Raw genomic sequence first — 19,447 nt, forward strand, 5'->3', positions numbered from 1 at the left:
GGCCTTTCTCATGATGTATTCTGCATATAAGTTAAATAAGCAGGGAGACAATATACAGCCTTGTCGTACTCTTTCCAAATTTTGAACGAAGCAGTTGTTCCATTTCCAATTCTAACTGTTGCTTCCTGTCCCACATACAGATTTCTCAGTAGATAGATAAGGTGGTCAATAACTCCCATTTCTTTAAGAACTTGCTGAAGTTTGCTGTGGTCCACACAGTCCAAAGGCTTTTGCGTAGTCAATGAAGCAGAAGTACAGTAGATGTTTTTCTGGAACTTTCTGGCTTTCTCCATAATCCAGCACATGTTAGTAACCTCTGCCCCTTCCAGCTTGTACTTCTGGGAGTTCTCGGTCCACATACTGCTGAAGCCTACCTTGGAGGATTTTGATCATAATTTGCTAGTGTGAGAAATGAGTGCAAATGGTAGTTGGAGCATTCTTTGGCACTGCCCTTCTTTGGGACTGGGATGTAGACTGATCTTTTCTAATCTTCTGGCCATTGCTGAGTTTTCCAAACTTGCTGACATATTGATCTTAACAGCGTCATCTTCTAAGATTTTAAATAGTTCAACTGGAATGCTATCACCTCCACTGGCCTTGTTGTTAGCCATGCTTTCTAAGGCCCACTTGACTTCACTCTCCAGGATGTCTGGCTCAAGATTACCAATCACACTATCTGGGTTGTCCGGGATGGCCAGATCTTTCTGGTATAGTTCCTCTGTGTATTCTTGCCACCTCTTCTTGATGTCTTCTGCTTCTGTTAGGTCCCTCCCATTTTTGTCCTTTATCATGTCCATCTTTGCTCAAAATGTTCCTTTAATATCTTCAATTTTCTTGAACAGATCTCTGGTTTTTCCCTTTCTATTATTTTCCTCTATTTCTTTGCACTGTTCATTTAAGAAGGCCCTCTTGTCTCTCCTTGCTATTCTTTGGAAGTTTGCATTCAATTTTCTGAAGATGCTGGCCACAGAGACTGGCGAAATGTTAGGAAGAAAAACCTTCAGAACACAGCCAAACAGCCCAAAACACCTACAACAACCATCGAATCATACATTCCTTTATGAGCTATTGTAGAAATAACTCACTAACAATCCACTTTGACAAAACCAAAATAATGGTCTCTCTAGATATAGCAAAAACCAAAGATTGGGCTATTAAGAGTCAGCAGATAGAACAGGTTAAAAAATTCAAATACCTGGAGATTACTTTTTCGCGCTCCCTGTCCTGGTCCTACCACAGACAATCAGCAGTATAGGTGACCAATAATACAAGCAAACTACTTAGACGATTTCACTATGTGCAGGGTGGTTAGCTAATCAAGCATAAAATCCTTGCGCAGCTGTTGTATGGTATCGCTGTTTGGATTAAGGGTTTTAACCCCTCTGTTGAAAGCGTTTTATCAAATACTTTGTGATCCATATTTGCCATGTCAAGATGCGCCTCTTCAGCTGGTCTGCAGCTTGAAGCTGGTACGCCCTCAGTAGAATGCCAAGCGTGGCTACATGCATTTCGTTACTGGTTAAAGGTGGTCTATGCCCCAACAACCAGTAGCTACCTATACTGTTTGCAGAAAGATGTCTTTGCCAGTTCATGGCATAAGGGATTTATAGAAAAACTACATCTCTTAGGCTTCTCTATGGACCTCCTACTCAGACAGCCTCAAGGTAGCATCAAGCCAATACTTATTTGACGTATCAAAGATATAGATATGTATAAGTATCTTCAGTACTCTCTAGCTTGTGCAGACAGGACTTGTTCACCATGGTGTTTTGGTCTAAATTTTAACTTCCCCAAGCCAGCTAACTACCTATAACAAATTAAAGAACAGAGATATCATTTTGCCTTTTCAAGGGCTAGAAACTACTCTAAAGGTTTAAGTACAACAGCACTTGGAAATCTTACAAATAACTTCAATGACTCTTTTGTCTTTGATTATGTCTTTATTACCTGCTTCCTTATGGTAGAGCTGCGTCTGCTGCTGATCCAAATGTGATGTTGAAGCATCATTGATGATAATGGAGGAGAGAGGAGAAAGCAAAGGCATATGTCAACATAATCACTAACAACCAAAATACCAGATCACTTGGCATATAAATGTTTTTTTCTGGAGGTGGAAAGGAATACATTTTTACTAATTTACTCCTAACTTCTAGAAACATCAAGTGATCCAAAATAAAAGCAGTGCAACTCCCAAATTAGGCACAGCAGAGCTTTACAGCTAACATAACACTATACTTAACCTTTTACTTCCAATTTTTGAGAAGCATGTTATAAAGCCCTGTCAGTGACAGTTAGTAATAATTCATTGGCAGCATCACACTAAGGTAAGAAAGTTTCTGTTGGATGATTTAGAGTGATGAAGGAGAAAATGTAGCACACTGGTTTCTATCTGTATGTAATTAACAGACTTCTACTATTATTTCTTTATTAAATGTGCTCAACAAAAGAGTGACAAATTAAACCATGTTGAAACAACATGCTCACAATGTTCTCGTGACTATTATTTTGTGTTCTAAGATGTTGGTGCATGAAAGTGAAATGGCCATTTATGTTTTGCCAAGTTGCCTCAGCAGAGGGTGGATATTTGATTATTTCATATTTTTGTTCTATAAGACAATCCCAGGCTAACTGCTTTTAATTGAAAGAGCAATCTGCTTGTTCATTGTACATACAAGAAACCACACTATCAGATGGAAGTGGATATAAGTACAAAATATACATATAACTTTGTTTTATTTAATAAACATCATATTTCTTTTTCAAAAAATCTCAAAGAAACTCACAAGAAAAAGTAATAATAAAAGATCAATAAAGCATCAATAAAACACTACCATGTATCACTTAAAATAGCCAGAAGTAGTGCACTAGAGTCAGTAAAATGTTCAGAGAAACATATTTTCAGTTGTCATCTCAAGCAATTCTACACAGGGAGTACACATGGCCTCAAACAGAGAGACCTCAAACTGTTTTTTCCTGCCTTCCACCCAAAATTCTTTGTTCCTAACATGTGCATTTACCAGAGCCTAAAAGCCTGGCTGAGTGCACAAACTAAGGGGCAGACAGAAGAGGATCCCTCACATCCAGCTTTGTTGTGAATAAATCATAAGAAGAAATCTCTGTTCTACATGAAAGAGATCTATATGTAGCTTGAATGCAAGAATCAGGTAGATCCTTGTCCTTCCTTGTCATGCTTTAAGATGATGGAGACTGTCAAGCATGTGCAATGTTTATAATCATAGAGCTACGACTATTCCCACAATTTCTCTCATAGTAAATCTTCCATGAGCCTAAGCCAACATTTGCCAAAGGCTAGTCCTTCACGGCTCAAAAATATGTCTTCAATCACTGTGTTCAGTTCACCTTAAACAAATATTTGGAGAAGTATGAAAAGTACACCTGTAGTGTGGGACAGTAGTGTAGCAAAGTGTTTTCGTCGTCGTCTAGTTGTTCAGTCGTGTCTGACTCTTTGTGACCCCATGGACCACAGCACGCCAGGCCCTCCTATCTTCCACTGCTTCCAGTTGTGCCAAATTCATGTTGGTTGCTTTGATGCCACTGTCCAACCATCGTCCTCTGTCGTCTGCTTCTCCTCTTGCCTTCACACTTTCCCAACATCAAGGTCTTTTCCAAGGAGTCTTCTTTTCTCATGAGATGGCTAAAGTATTGGAGCCTCAGCTTCAGGATCTGGCCTTCCAGTGAGCACTCAGGTTTGATTTCCTTTAGAATTGATAGGTTCTCCTTGCAGTCCAAGGGACTCTCAAGAGCCTCCTCCAGCACCACAATTCAAAAAAATCAATACTTCAGCGGTCAGCTTTCTTTATGGTCCAGCTCTCACTTCCAGACATCACTACTGGAAAAACCATAGCTTTGACTATCTGGACTTTTGTCGGCAAGGTGATGTCTCTGCTTTTTAAGATGCTGTCAAGGTTCGTCATCGCTTTCCTCCCAAGAAGCAGGCATCTTTTAATTTCGTGGCTGCTGTCTCCATCTGCAGTGATCATGGAGCCCAAGAAAGTAAAATCTGTCACTGCCTCCATATCTTCCCCTTCTATTTCCCAGGAGGTGATGAGACCAGTGGCCATGATCTTAGTTTTTTTGATGTTGAGTTTTAGACCGTTTTTGCACTCACATCTTTCACCCTCATTACAAGGTTCCTTAATACCTCCTCACTTTCTGCCATCAGCGTGGTATCATCTGCATATCTGAGATTGTTGATATTTCTTCCGGCAGTCTTAATTCCCGTTTGGGATTCCTCCAGTTCTGCCTTTTGCATGATGTATTCTGCATATAAGTTGAATAAGCAGGGGGACAATATACAGCCTTGTCGTACTCCTTTCCCAATTTTGAACCAATCAGTTGTTCCATAACCAGTTCTAGCTGTTGCTTCCTGTCCCACGTATAGGTTTCTCAGGAGATAGATAAGGTGGTCAGACACTCCCATTTCTTTAAGGACTTGCCATAGTTTGCTGTGGTCCACACAGTAAAAGGCTTTTGCATAGTCAATGAAGCAGAAGTAGATGTTTTTCTGGAACTCTCTGGCTTTCTCCATAATCCAGTGCATGTTAGCAATTTGGTCTCTAGTTCCTCTGCCCCTTCGGAATCCAGCTTGTACTTCTGGGATTTCTCGGTCCACATACTGCTGAAGCCTACCTTGTAGGATTTTGAGCATAACCTTGCTAGCGTGTGAAATGAGTGTAATTGTACGGTAGTTGGAACATTCTTTGGCACTGCCCTTTTTTGGAATTGGAATGTAGACTGATCTTTTCCATCACCTCTAATACCTTTTGTATGAATTTGTCTACTGTCTGCTTTGGCTTCTGTTGCAATGATTTTTGATCTGCAAAACGAATTGCAGCAGGCAAAAACCTAATGAAAAACCCCTGAATCATCTAAAAAACTCTGTCAGGACAAATGGATGCTGAATCTATAACACACAAAGTTTTGCTCATGCTTAAGAACTATAATGAAATTTTTGATTCTGGGATCTTGTTAAAAATAAATAGCAAGAACCATTAAAAATTGTTGGGAAATGTTCATCTCTGAAATGCCACATTCCTTTTACAGCAAAAGCAGTATATTTTAAGCTTGCTGCATAAATGATAGTCCAATATTTAATGTTGTTCTGCAATAAATAATGTTTTATTATTATAAATGTCAGACCCTAATTAGGACCTGTCAGCTCTGCTTTGCCATAAAAAATGTAAAATGAAATAATGATACCAGATATGGAATAATAATCCTACTTTTGTTAGAATGGTAGGCGAACATAAGCATGCATTCACATACATAACTCTCTCTCTCTCTCTCTCTCACACACACACACACACACACACACCCCTTGCCTTCTTTGTCAATACAGAATGGCAATTTGGAGATTTGTAACATTGATCAGAGTCCAATATAAAGTCATTTTTTTCTATTATTATAGCCACATATACTGTGACATTTATGATAGTATGATTGATGCTAGGCCCAGTTATAACAAAACATTTATTCTCTCCACTGCTGCAATCCAATTCCATCTCAGATCAGATGAGGTCAATGAGTCAGCATGAAAGAAAACCCTTTTATGACTGATCCCACCCCTCCCCCATTAATCTAAAGCACTTCACCTATTTGTTTCAGGGTTTTTTAATTCCTCCTGCCCCAACAGAAATAAATCCAATGATGCACCATGTCCTCTCTGGCATGAAAAAATGAAGGGAGATTGCTACACATAAACTAATTAGCAGGTTCTCCCTTATGTAAGTTTATTAGGGTATAGCTATGATAATAGTTTATTAACACTCTTAGATGGCTTTTTGTAATAATAACATTTATAACATCTTACAAGAAATGAAATATAAAAATTTAAAAACAAAATGTATTTGTAATAAATAACTACACCTTCACTCCCAAGAATGACAAGCCATCACAGCATGTTATGTTCAACATGGGGCATTCCTGAGACCAGTTCTCCTCACTCTATATTATTCAGAGATTTCTGCCTATATTATTTCCCAGCCAAGGATTTAGAGTGCAGCTGAAGAAATATGTACATCACAGTAGCTTCACAATATGTATACATATGACTAAACTTTGCCTGGTAATGCCATTGCCAAATGGGATATCTAATTCTGTGCTTAAAATGGAAGTTGGGCAATATAGTGGTGCCTCGCTTAGTGATGTTAATCCGTGCAGCAAAAATCGCTGCTAAGTGATTTCATCGCTAAGCGATTTTTAAAAACCCATAGAAACGCATTGAAACCCCTTCAATGTGTTCCTATGGGCTTAAAACTAACCTTAAAGCAAAGATCCTCCTTGGGGCGGCCATTTTCTGTGCCTCTAAAGCGAGGCAAAACAGCGGATGGCCATTTTGTTTTTTCAGCGGCCATTTTGAAACCGCCGATCAGCTGTGCAAAAATGGGGGCTTTGTGATGATCGCTTCCCCGCGATCATTGCAAAGCGAATTTTTCTCATAGGGACCATCGCAAAGTGATCGCTCTTGCGATGGCAAAAAGTCCATCACAAAGCGATTTCATCACTATACGGAGCAATCGCTATGTGAGGCACCACTGTACAGGCAATGTTACCTCTTCAGCAGACTAATATTGTAGTCTGCAAACCACATTCTTACATTATGTCTGCTATGTGGGACCTTGTTTGAAAGGCTTCCAAATGGAAGCATACATTGCTAGGAGCTCAAGGTTTTTAGAAACAAAGCTGAACAAGAAGAGAAGCATTGTTATAATGGAAGAATTTGAAAGTGTGTTTGCAGATGTGTGATTGTACAACACTGAAGCAACAAAGACTGTTTGTGGCCATACCCACCTGGCAAGGGAGCAGTCTGTTCTTTGACCTGTTAAGAGAAAAATAAATCTGTGTATCTGTTGTTTTTATCAAGAAGTTTGCAGCAAGAAGAAGGAATGAGAGGGATGTGACTCCAACCTAAGTTCAGGAGAAGCATGGACTGGAAGAAACTTTCTTTTAAAAAAAGATGTGGCACGGTATTTACTCTCGGGTCCTCTGTTATTCTGTATCAATCAGAGTAACAATCAGCGGTTATTATGATTGATACAGCCGCTCCTATGGACAATATTACTTTGTGGTTGACCAGGAAACATGTGAAACAGCTGCCTCTGAACTATTTCTTTGCAAAGCACTAGGTGTTTTGGTTGCTAGAGGTGCATTAATTTTTCTCTTCTATTATAAAAGAGAGCTTTGGCATTACCCTACCCCTCCCCCCACCTTCTTCAAAGAAGAATTAGTAGGGAATAGAGACTTTCAGTCTATGAAACCATCCAGAGAGCCTGAAAATGTTTATAGGTTTGTTAGCCTAAAGGCTCAACTTGCTAGTATGACATCTATTTCAGGAGGCATGGTTTTAATGATGCTTTCTGTAACTGTATTTATTGAAAAATGATTTCACTAACCTTCTTTAGCTCAGAAAAAAAGAGGCCAAACTGCTATGCCTGGTGCCACCATTGGAAATATTTTAAAAGGGCACAGTTATGAGTGAAAAAGAGGGCATACAAATTATTAGGCACGTGTTAAAGCTGAGACAAATTTTAACTTGATTTCTCAACTGCAATGCTGTTGTTTTGTTTTAATAAGCTAAGGATTTGACCTGACAGTCCAAGATTAAATAGGAAGTGATAGGAATGGGGCTAATTGTTAATCATGGAAAATAAATAACACATTTTGAACAGTCACTTTTCCCTCCCAACATAAACCTCAATTATCCAGAATAGTGCATAATTTATAACAACATTATCCCAAACCAGAGTTTCTTACCATCTGTCCTCTTTCCATCACAGAATATTCATACGTATAAATTACATGGCTGTGACAACATCAAAGGGTTCTAGTATTACAGTGACAAATGCAGATGGAAGGTTGGGACATAATTACTTGCAGATTGAAAGACTTGCTGGTAATTTTTTTTTCTAACAAAACTTGTCATCTTCAGATTAAAATAATTTGCAAGAGGAGTCAAATGTCGCCTTAAAGAGAAGGGGGGCGACAACATGGACATAAAGCAATACCACCTTCCTCCAAAGTTAGACAACCAGACATATTTTGCAGTCTGTTAAACAACCTTACACACAGAAACAGTGCCAAAATTGTTGGAATATATCAGGAACAAACTCTCCAGCTCAACAACATGTATACAGTGGCATCAGGAATCCTCTCCATTCACAGAATTCTCCATTCTGACTCAGGGTTAGAGGAAAATACATTTTTCTAAATTCCTTGCCCTCCTCAAAAACTGCATCTACATTTTTTTCAGAATAGCTTCAGCTCAGGGACAAAGTGCTTTTGCACCCAAACTCTAACCAGTCCACAAAACTGTTATAGAGGAGACACAAGCAAAAGGGATTCTGCTATCTTTAGAAAAGCAAACAAAAATACATTCAGCTTTCCTCTTGCTCTTCCAGCAGGAAGAGGGGCAGGCAATTTAAGAGAAGGCTCAAGCATGCTGGAATGCAAAAGTCATCACAGGGGCAGCCTAAGTATTAGATGGAGACGTGGGGAGGGGGATGTTCCTAGGAAATGGCCGAATAGTTCCACTTTTATGATAGCTGAATAATGTCTTTTGTCAGCAAACCTGGAAAATTCACCTATTGCCTCTGTTAAATTTTTGTGGAACAGAATCCATTTAAAACAACCAATATTATTCAATGCATTTGTGGATCCAGAATGCAAAGCAGAATGGAACATTCACATTACTGTCCAGAGATTCTGAAGGTATAAAAATGCCATGTAACTGTAAGCACTGTAATAATATACAGCTCTATTAAAAGCAGCCAACTATGCCATAAGAACTAAAGGAAAATCTGGGAAAAGGAGGATTGTTACATATTACAGTTTAGAATGACTCTCCTCCCCAAAGACCTGAATCCTCCAAATGGAAAGCAGATCAATAAAGGAACTAGGAGTTTGCCCTTGTCCTATGAATGGACAATTCCATTGCACCTCGGCATTTCAGATTATCTAGCATTCTCTCTCCCCAGATGCTGGACAGATGGGCTTTTCACGGGTGCCCAGATACATAATTTCTGATGAGACCTTGGTTCATGGGTTAGACAACTTTTCATTCCCGTTCCAATTTCTGGTGGTGCAAATAGGCTGTGCACTCCAGACTACTACCCAATTTCACCTGTAAACACACTTTCTCCTGAATTGCTCTATAAAGCTCATAGAGTGACAAGAAGCTGATCTGACAATACGACATATAACCAATGATAAAAATACTTTAGATGACAGAATATTTGCACACTAGGAGCAAACAATAATTGCAAGGCTTCCTTTAGTTGAGTCTGTGAAATGTTGGAACGAACGGAGGAAAGCGGGGTGGGGAAGAATGGGCATATGCTTCACTTAAACAAATAGATGATGCACATTATTGGCTCATTAGGTACTTCCCTTTCACCATTACTTAAGAAGCATTGTAGGGATGGAATAATGAATCCATAAAACATGACTTCGTCCACTTAGCATCGATAATCCAAGATGGTTATGCTCAGTCAGCTGCCTAATTTAGTAATTACAAGGGATGGTTTGAGAAAATGACAAGCAATTCCATGACTTACTTTCTCCCAGAGTTTTCTGAAGGAGATCGTGCTTAGCTTGCAGCTTGGTGATCAGATTCCTTCCTTCCAAATATTCCTTCAACTTCTGTTCAAATTTTTAAAAAAGACAAAGATCAACAGTTATTTCCCAAGCATATAAAATGACCAAAGGACCAAAAAAGGATTGAGAAAATCAAAGTGTTTGTAATTTCCAAGTGGCACCTGACAATTCCTATATGACTAGAAGCTGAAGGCAAGTCAGGCCATTACATTTTGCACGTAATATTCAAGTCCTAGAAAATGAAGACTTATCACACATTGGCTGAGAGATTGTTGCACAGCTCCATGTGCACAACAGAAATAATGTAAACAGTAGCAGCAGATTGCTGCTGATTAAAGGCCTCGTTTGGTGACTAAGCATGCACACCACTCGCACATAATGTGAGTTACGTGCATCCCAAAATCACCAAAAGAAGTCTTTAAACAATAGTGATTTGTCATTTCTGCTGCTGTATTTCTGATTGCACATGCAGAGCTGTGCAGCAGAATTTCAGTTGGACAGTGCTACATGAGGTATTTATTTATTTAAAATACTTCTGCCCTGCCTTTCTTCTTAAAAAGGACCCACGCTGGCTTACATAATCAACAGCTTTGTTGTGTGAAACAGCTTTATAATATCGTATTAAGAGCTAGAAAATTTGCATCAGGTGAACAGGGTACCAGCCAAAACATAATGGTATCTAAACCTCATATGGAATGGTATCATGTCCTTACTGTTCTCTCTGCCTCACTTCATGGATTTCAAAATGGGCTTCAGAATTCTATGACATATGTTAGTTAAATCTCCATCACTCAAGTAGCAAAGAAACTAGACTACAGAAGGAATCTTCAAAACATAAATCAACCCCCCCCATTAAAAGCCATCAGTTTCTAACCCACTATACAACTGATGAGACAATGCTTTTGAAGAAACAAGATGAGATTCTGCATTAAGTGCTCATTAATTGTAAAGCATAATTCAAAATGTATATTTAAGCATAAACAAGCTTTCTGGTTTGTCACCCAGAAGACTTTGGAAGTTCACAAGCAATCCAAGAAGTCAACGGCTATTCCAAGCACAGATACTCTTTACACATCACACTCCATTTTGATGTCTGCCTTGGCTCTTATTAATACACACAAGAGGAAATAAAAGTCTATCCATGTTTAGGCATGCTGCTGCTCTAAAACTTAATCACCATACAAGTATACAAAAGCACGCCTTGTATTCAATAGTTTTTCCTAAGACAGCATGATTTTTCTACCAATTCATGACACCACTATATTCATAAGTCCAAGTCCAAGTCACATAAAATGAATCACAGTCAAAATCTAACTGAGATAATTGCCCCATCTCTACAATTTCTATAACGTTACAAGGATGAGCATGACACAATGATGCAATTCATTTTGAAATAAAATCATTTAACAAAGAGATATGAAAATTGATGCTATATTTTAAAATTAATGAACACATCAAAATCTACTAGCAATAATTCACATCTTATTCCGAAGCCTCACCCTCTTTTATCCCAAACACACTCACTGGAATCCTATTACATTTTTATACTGGCATAATGCAATCAGCATAAGTCTTGGTAGTGAATTCTTGCAAGTTAGTAAGTCTATGGAGGCATTTGCTGTTGTGTGCAAGCAGCAAATGCCTCTATTGACTTGTTCACTTGCAGCAATTCACTGCTGAGATTTCTGCCAATTAACAACTGATGAGCTTCTGGCCACAAACATATCTACCAGGCTTCCATACTAGAGCACAAAAAAGTTAATATCTGAAACCAGAACACAGAAGCCACTACTTACAAACCTTTAGGGGACAAGGTATTTCAGTGGGGAGAAACTCTTTCACTACATATCTTGGGGGACACTGATCCATTTCAGTCAGGCTTCAGACCTGCCTTTGAGAGACAACTGGCTTTGGTTACCACAATGAATAACCTTCTGTGTGAAATTGTAGACTGTGGCTCTAATGATCCTTCTGTGAGGTATCAGAGGGTAACATTTTGTACATAATGGTTTTTAACATCAATATATATCCTACAGAGGCAGTGATTAAGAAATGTGGATATAATGTGCCATCATTCCTGCTGATAACACTGTCTCAACTCTATTGTTCTGTGACAAATTTGCCTGGAGAAAATGTGCAGTGCACTTTCTAATCTGGATAAGTGTCAACAAACTGAGGCTGAATTTTGAGAAGTCAGAGACTCTGTAAACAGATAGTTCTTGGCACAGAACTGAGGAAACTGCCTATTGTATATGAGTTTGTAATCCCTTAGAAGAAAGACGGTTTCGAAGTAGTTGTCAGTTACACTACTCTCATTAGAGAGTCATGTGACTTCAGGGGCAAAGAAAGCCTATTAATCAGCTTCATCTGGAATGGCAACCATGCTCACTCATGGGCAAGGTTAGTTTAGCAACTGTATTTTGTGTACTAGTAGCTGCACTTGGAACTGGGCAACCAAGTAGATCAGGAGTCTCCAACCCCTGGTCCACAGCCTGGTGCTGGTCTGTGGCCATGGCAGGACCGTACCGCGGAGACAGATCTCCCACCACCCCATGCACTCCCCCCACGCACCCCACCCGCATGCATGGCCCGCCACCTGCAGGCATGGGTGAGCATGCACCACCTGGGAGCATGCCCCTCCCCTCCGTGAGAGCACCCCTCCTGTCTGCGCATGCACACAAGCATGCCCCTCCCTCCATGAGTGCGCCCCCCTCGCACACGGCCCCTGCCTCCCCAAATGGTCCATGATTCAGAAAAGGTTGGGGGCCACTGTAGCAGCTGGTCTTCTCTGATACAGATTGCTTGGGTTAGCAGATAAGGCCTTCCTGGTTATTCTGTGACCTGCAGATTCCCATATGACAACATATAACATTAATGTGGTAAATCCCTTTGTTCACATAATTCTGAAAACTTTCCTGAAAAATCAAGGTAGATCCTACAGGTTGTTACGATCAGCATACAGGTATCATGAACGATGAATGCGCCATGACAATGGCAGATGTATGAACTTGGTTCTTTTAACTGGAGTAATTTCGGCCACCAGAGACTATCAACGTGAAATGGGTAGCTAGCTGTTTTATGTGAAATATTGTGGTTATTTTGAATAGCACGAAAAGTATAAATTTGGAAGAAAAACATACAGTACATGCAGTATTTCGAAATTCCTAAGTCCTTTGTTGCTCTCACATCTGCAAGTTTGTAATTAATTGTTTCCAATTTAAAAAAAAACCTCTTTTAGTTAAATATATAGAATTTTTCATTTAACAAAAACCCACTCCAGCAACCTCTGTGGTGTAAAACCACTGAATTCAAACACACCCATCCACCAACACACCCACCTACTACTACTAGTACCACTACCACCACCACCACCTTTAACATTGCAATTTGAACTGCTTCTGTTGTCACAACTTTGGGCACAAGTGTGGCCACAAAAATGCTGGAAGATACCACTGAAACGAGAAATAGTTCTCATTTCAGACATCTGAGGATGCAAAAAATAAAAAAAAAATAAAAAAAAAAAACCAAGGTGGTTAGGGCTGCTATTTCCAAGGGCAGCAGTTGGCACCACACAGGATGGCATGTGTACAGTAGAGGTAGGTTCCATGGAGGGTTGGGTGTGTACTGAGGCAGTAGGTATAATGAAGACAGTAATGGCAGCTGCCTTCCATGATGCTTGTCTTTAAAGCGCTACCCTGAACATGGACAACAGCAGCTATACTGCGGGTTTCTTTGCCTCCTAAAGCTTTACAGGTTGATGCCGGAAGGGCCTATGTGACAGTATGTTGTTCAGGGCTCCTGCCTGATACCTGGCATGAGACCTAGTTCTTGTCACAAAGCATTTTGGCTGATGCCTCACAGCCTAAACTACATCTCAGTGTAACTCTGTTACTGTATTTCATTGTGATAGCTCTTTGTTTTCTTAACATACCTGCCACAATCGTGTTTGCAGAGCTATGCTGTATAAGGCTAAAGATATCATCAGCCACAGCAATCTTTCACAAAGAAAACATATCCAGCATCCCCTGAAGGACTCCTATATAAGCCTTTAATCATGACGAAGCTACTGGAGCCTGTGGGATGGAAGGAGGAGTTCTTTGATTTCTAAAAATCACCACTTGGATGATTTTAAATTAGGGAACAAAATTTGAGCCAATGAAGAAGGTATGCAAATGCCACTTTGAAGATGGTTTAGGGGATATTAAAGAATTACCACTAGAAACCCGAAGAGTTCACTAAAACAAACTCCTACTCATCCTTTAATCATATTATCTTTCAAAGTTCATTAAATACCAAAGTGTCTAGATACCCCAGATTACTGACATTTTCCACATTAATTCCTCATTTAACATCAGCATCAAATATTTTAGGTTTCACTGTGCCAGCTAATTACAGCATTACAGATTATAACTCTATGTAGTTAAAATAAGCAGTGTTAAACTCACCACTTTAAAAGGGCAACCTGTCAAAAATCAGAGCAATGAAAGGAAGATGAGGGAGAAGAGAACATAACATCTAGTGCTATCAAAGCTGAATAAAAAGCTCCCACAACTTCATTCACCTGCTTGCAGGAGGCCTTAAAATTAATCATATTGTTAAATGAAAAATTAACACAACTGCCAAGAAATGTACGAAGCAAATAAGAATTCAAATCAACCCACACGCAGGAAACACAATGCTAAAGCACAGTGATTAGAAAAACCTTTCATCGTAGGCATGTTCACAGTTCAGTGGCTTGCTCCCTGCTGTCATTCAAGGCCCTATTAAAATAAATAACCACCTGATAACAAGACATGACAGATTGCCTGCCTGGAGCCAATTGAAACCTGAAGGTGAGACTCTGAACTCTGAACTACTAGGTAGCTATGTGAAGAGGGTTAAAAAATATGTACAACACCCTGTTTTGTTGCCCAGTAATTAGGAAAACAGTTCAAGAATTATATAATGCAGGACTTAATACTGGTTTGTGAACAAGCCATTATCTGGGATGTCTGACGCTATGATAAACTAGGATTTGCTACTAACTAGGAATTGACTCTTCTAATCACCTCTCCTTGTACACAGAGGACAGGGAAGAAGGAATGTAGAACACAAACCTCACTGCTGCTCATTCCTAATTCTCCAAACAATGATTTCAAAACTATCCAAAGGCTTGCTTGCTTTATTTATTTATTTATTTGGCTTTTTATATCACCCATCTAAACAAATCTACTCTGGGCTGCTCACAATCCAAAAAAAAGCAATACAATTAAAAACATCAATAAATATTGGGAAATATCATTTGGAAAACTGGGGAAACGACCCACATTTTGTTTATTTATTTATTTATTTGATTTATACTCCACACTATCTGGCAACTAGGCCACTCTGGGCGGCTAACAACAAGATAAACAACACAGTATCAAAACACAGTAAAAGTAAAATAATATATACATTCAAACAAAAACGACAGCCAGTGGGATAAATTAAAATAGATGACTATGAAGATGGTAAAAAGGATAATGAAAGGGTGGTAAAAAGGATGTTAAAAAGGAGCCTGAAATCTCAAAAACTTAATGCTCAGGGAAAGCCTGGTGGAAGAGCCAAGTCTTCAGTGCTTGTTTGAACCCATCCAGCAAGGGTGCCAAGCGAATCTCCATCGGCAGGTTGTTCCACAAGCGGGAGGCAACTGCCGAGAAGGCCCAGTTTCTTGTTCTTTCCCTCTAGGCCCTCTTCGGGGTCAAGACCCTCAACTGCCCTGCCCGTGAAGAACAGGTATCACGGACAGATCTGGCTGGGAGCAAGCATTCTGATAGGTACCAAGGTCCTAAACCATTTAGGAATTTGAATGTTACCATTATAACCCTGAAGTTGATGCAGAAACCAACCGGTAGCCAATGAAGGAAGGCCAGAATGGGGGAGATGTGCTGGAATTTCTTCACCCCAGTTATTAATCTGGCTGCTGAATTTTGGTCCAGTTGAAGTCTCCGCATCAACCTCAAGGGTAGCCCCACGTAGAGAGCACTGCAGTAGTCTATGCTTGAGATTACGAGTGCGTGAATCAGCATCGTGAGCACCCCCGCGTCTAGATAGAGATGCAGCTGGGCAATCCTCCAAAGATGGATATGGGCTACCCAGACCACAGATGCCACCTGGGTTTCCACAGTAAGATCTAGTTCCAGGCAGATGCCCAAGCTGCGAACCACACTCTTCATGAAAAGAGTCGTCCCCCCCAAAAAGGAGAGGGAGTTTCCCAACCCTCTTCATGTCCTGCTCCACATCCTGAGTCCTTTTAAATGAAACATGTGAGGTTTTTTGCATCAGACTCCCACTGATCAAGGCATAAAATACAGCACATACCAATAGGTAAGAATGCCCTGATCTCAAGCAAGGTGGCAAAGAATTGGGTTAGAAGTCACCCGTTTTAAACAGATCATATGTAAAATGAATACAGTTTGTCATACAGTAATTTGCTTTCAAACATTTCCTTTTCAGAAGTATTTCCTTCCTATGCCTATTTACACATACTAGACAATGTTTTAGAATACAAACCTTGAACCCCCAAACAGTATCACTCCCTAGTCTAGCTAAAATCCATTCTTAAAAAGACAAAGATGGATTGAAATCATAGCACTGTTTCTCTGCTGCTAAGTTCTCTTATGGAAGAATGTATCATCCTATTATGGTTCATCCACAACTACACAGCTATGAATACCATCCCCCACTTTGGTATTTACTAGTAAAAAGCGCCTGACAGGAGAAAAAAATATATAAGTTGACGTATAAACCAATGTAGATCTTCGCGTTTTGCTGGCAAGAAGACACAGTGTTACGCTTTGGGGCTATATGAAAATACCTTCTGTCATATGGCCTATATCCTTAATAAACACATACTGTACTTTTGCTTCCTCCCACCCTGCAATTCCACATAGCTCAGCTCATTTTTTTACAAACATCAAAGCTAAAGAAGGCATTCAGTTTCAGCAAAGATATTCCCAGAATGCACTATGGAGAAAACCAGAGCATCACAATGCTGCTCTAATGTCAGTGATTAAAATGAAGGATGAAAAAAAGAAAAGAAAAGAATAGCACATTGATAAAAAGCAGCATGGTGCTGATTACAGGTAAGGGTTATAAATAATACAGTACTTTCAAAAACCTTCTAGATTTTGTGAAGATTAACAAAATATTTCTGCAAAATACCTTGAAAGATGAAGGACTCTACAGGGGCTTGCTATTATTAATAAGTGATAGCAATTAACTAGAAACTAAAATTATCCACTCTTTCTTCAGAAGTCTATTTTTTGATATATGCAAACCTCCTCTTTCCACCAGCACCTCAGTACCACTGTTTCATATATTTATTTTGAAAACAGCATTGTGAGATATAACATTACTCTTATTCCTGCCTTCCCTTGCTTCCACTGGGGGAGGACAGCATGAGAGAGTGAGAAAGAGAGCGAGGGTACATTGAAGCATAGAAAAGAAGTGATCCGTTTGATACATTGAAGCATAGAAAAGAAGTGATCCATTTGAAGGAAGGAAGGAAGAAAGTAATGGCAGACCAAGAAACAAAGAGGAGATTCTTTATATTTTCAGAAAGTGAATCAACCATTGGGATATAATCTCTTCCTCTTGACTAACAATAGCCACTGTTTTCTTCCATACAAATTAAAAATTAATGTTAATACAAGCTGAATGTTTCTAAAGCCAAGCAAGTCCTTAAAATATGTTAAAACAGTTCATAAAAATGATAATAAACACACCAAATCAGCAAATCATCTAATGTTATTTTGTTTTGACATTTATACTGAAAGTTAAAATGAAAAGAAGTATGTGCTCCAGGCTTTCTATACTGCTTGTTTCTACCTTAGGGCATAATAAATAAGTAAATACAATGACTGCCTAACATTGTTTTTCAACTAATATACAATGGAATTACTAATCTTACAAATTAGTTATTTTCTCATTTGCATCTTGCTCCATACCTTCAGATGGGATTTTGTTGAAAATATATCCAAAATAATATAGTATTAGAGCATTCTGTCTTAAAGTGGATGGATTTTTAACATATATCTACAAGACAAATGGCCCTCTTTCAACCTCTCCCATGCAGCAATGTTTGCAATATACAGTATCTGGAAAAAAAATAAGAGTGTCTCCCATTTTAGAGACTCCTGTAAAATTTTTCCCTCCCACTGTAGGCTTTTGGTACTCAGTATAACTCGCATCAACCTGCTTCCATTTGGAATCCAGTATGTTTTAATTATTTTTATGGCATTATATACCATATACCTCTCCAAATCTTTGCACATCTTATTATCTCAAGCATTCACTCTACAGGGCTTAGGAAAAGAGGAGTGGATGAACATTAGGCTGTGGTCACACCAGGAAAATATCTCCTTGTTTTCTCGTGTCTTTCACTCCCTGAGCAGTCATACATTGCAGCCATGTGAAATATATCCCAGGGTGTGCGCATTTTGACTGGTTATTTTAAATTACAGCGGTGCCCTGCTTGACAATTACCTCGTTTTTGCGATTGCAAAATGATGTTTTAATAGGGAAAAACCACTTCAGGATGATCAGTTCCATGCTTCGGGAACCAATTTTTCGCTTAACGATGATCAAAACAGCTGATCATCAGGCTTTCAAAATGGCTGCCCGCTGTGTAAAATGGCTCCCTGCTGTGTTTTAGGATGGATTCCTCATTATACAGGCACTGGAAAATGGCCGCCCTATGGAGGATCTTCGCTGGACGCTGAGGTACAGTGGTGCCTAGCATAGCGACGTTAATCCATTCCAGGATTAATGTCGCTATCCGGAAACATCACGATACGGAAAGAAAAACCCCATAGGAACGCATTAAACTCCGTTTAATGCGTTCCTATGGGGGAAAAACTCACCGGTAAGCGAAGATTCCCGATCCGGCCACCATTTTCGCCGCCTCGGTAAGTGAGGGCAGGACGCGAAAACGCTGCGGGTGGCCATTTTCTGCACCCGGCGGACATTTTGGAACCGCCGATCAGCTGTTTCCCTAACACCGCAATGTGAAGATCGGTAAGCGAAATGCTTACCGATCATCGCAATGCGATGTTTTGCCACCTAAAACATCGCAATGCGATCGCATTAGTGATTGCAAAAAACGCATCGCTATGTGGATTCATCGTTAAACGGTGCACTCGTTAAGCGAGGCACCACTGTATTTTGCCCATTGGAACCTATTGAACAGGTTTTCAATGCATTTCAATGGGATTTTTACTTTTGCTTGATGACGATTTCGTTCTACAGCGATTTTGCTGGAACGGATTATCCTCATCAAGCAAGGCACCACTGTACCGCAACATTTCTCTAAATTTGATGTGATATGACCGGCTACACTTCAGTAGTATTATATTTCTCTCTGGGTTGTTGTTTTTGTCTCTGCAGCTCCTTTTTTCCTTTGAAAAAATAATTTTGTTACTTCAGTTTTTCGACAACATTTCCCATGGGTGTGAGCTTCTCTGCTGCATTTGTGCCTCTTGCAACAAAGAAACTAATAGCTGGACTTTGTTCTCATGGCAGCTCAGCCATGAGGTTCCCCAAGAGGAGAACAGGAAAGGGCTCAGGAAAACAAGCACCACCTGGTGGACGGATCTGCAAATAAGTGATGCTTAGAGGCCAATGATGCTTAGAGGTCAATTCTAAAGGAAATCAACCCTGAGTGCTCACTGGAGGGACATATCCTGAAGCTGAGGCTCCAATACTTTGGCCATCTCATGAGAAGAGAAGACTCCTTGGAAAAAACCCTGAGGTTGGGAAAGTGTGAAGGCAAGAGGAGAAGGGGACGACAGAGGATGAGATGGTTGGACAGTGTCAT

At 39.7% G+C, this 19,447-nt stretch overlaps 1 protein-coding gene across 18 annotated transcripts in view; it reads right to left on the reverse strand.

The window, feature by feature from the left end:
- The window catches only part of SRGAP2 (SLIT-ROBO Rho GTPase activating protein 2), a 258,963-nt gene that overhangs the window by 63,568 nt on the left and 175,948 nt on the right, over positions 1-19,447 (reverse strand). For 11 of the 18 annotated variants that reach the window (XR_013544325.1, XM_072997265.2, XM_078391859.1 and 8 more), the window contains exons 11-13: positions 9,573-9,657; positions 6,811-6,838; positions 1,948-1,978 (exon numbers count right to left, since the gene is read on the reverse strand). Coding sequence is in view for 17 of the 18 variants with exons in the window: in XM_072997265.2 (XP_072853366.1) it covers positions 1,948-1,978; positions 6,811-6,838; positions 9,573-9,657 (144 nt within the window). In the remaining variant the exon portion in view is untranslated. The remainder of the gene's footprint in view (positions 1-1,947; positions 1,979-6,810; positions 6,839-9,572; positions 9,658-19,447) is intronic. The other 7 variants (XM_078391856.1, XM_078391855.1, XM_072997264.2 and 4 more) reach the window with 1 other exon arrangement.

The sequence above is a fragment of the Pogona vitticeps genome, chromosome 4 (assembly GCF_051106095.1).
Source record: "Pogona vitticeps strain Pit_001003342236 chromosome 4, PviZW2.1, whole genome shotgun sequence".
NCBI classification, from domain to species: domain Eukaryota; kingdom Metazoa; phylum Chordata; class Lepidosauria; order Squamata; family Agamidae; genus Pogona; species Pogona vitticeps.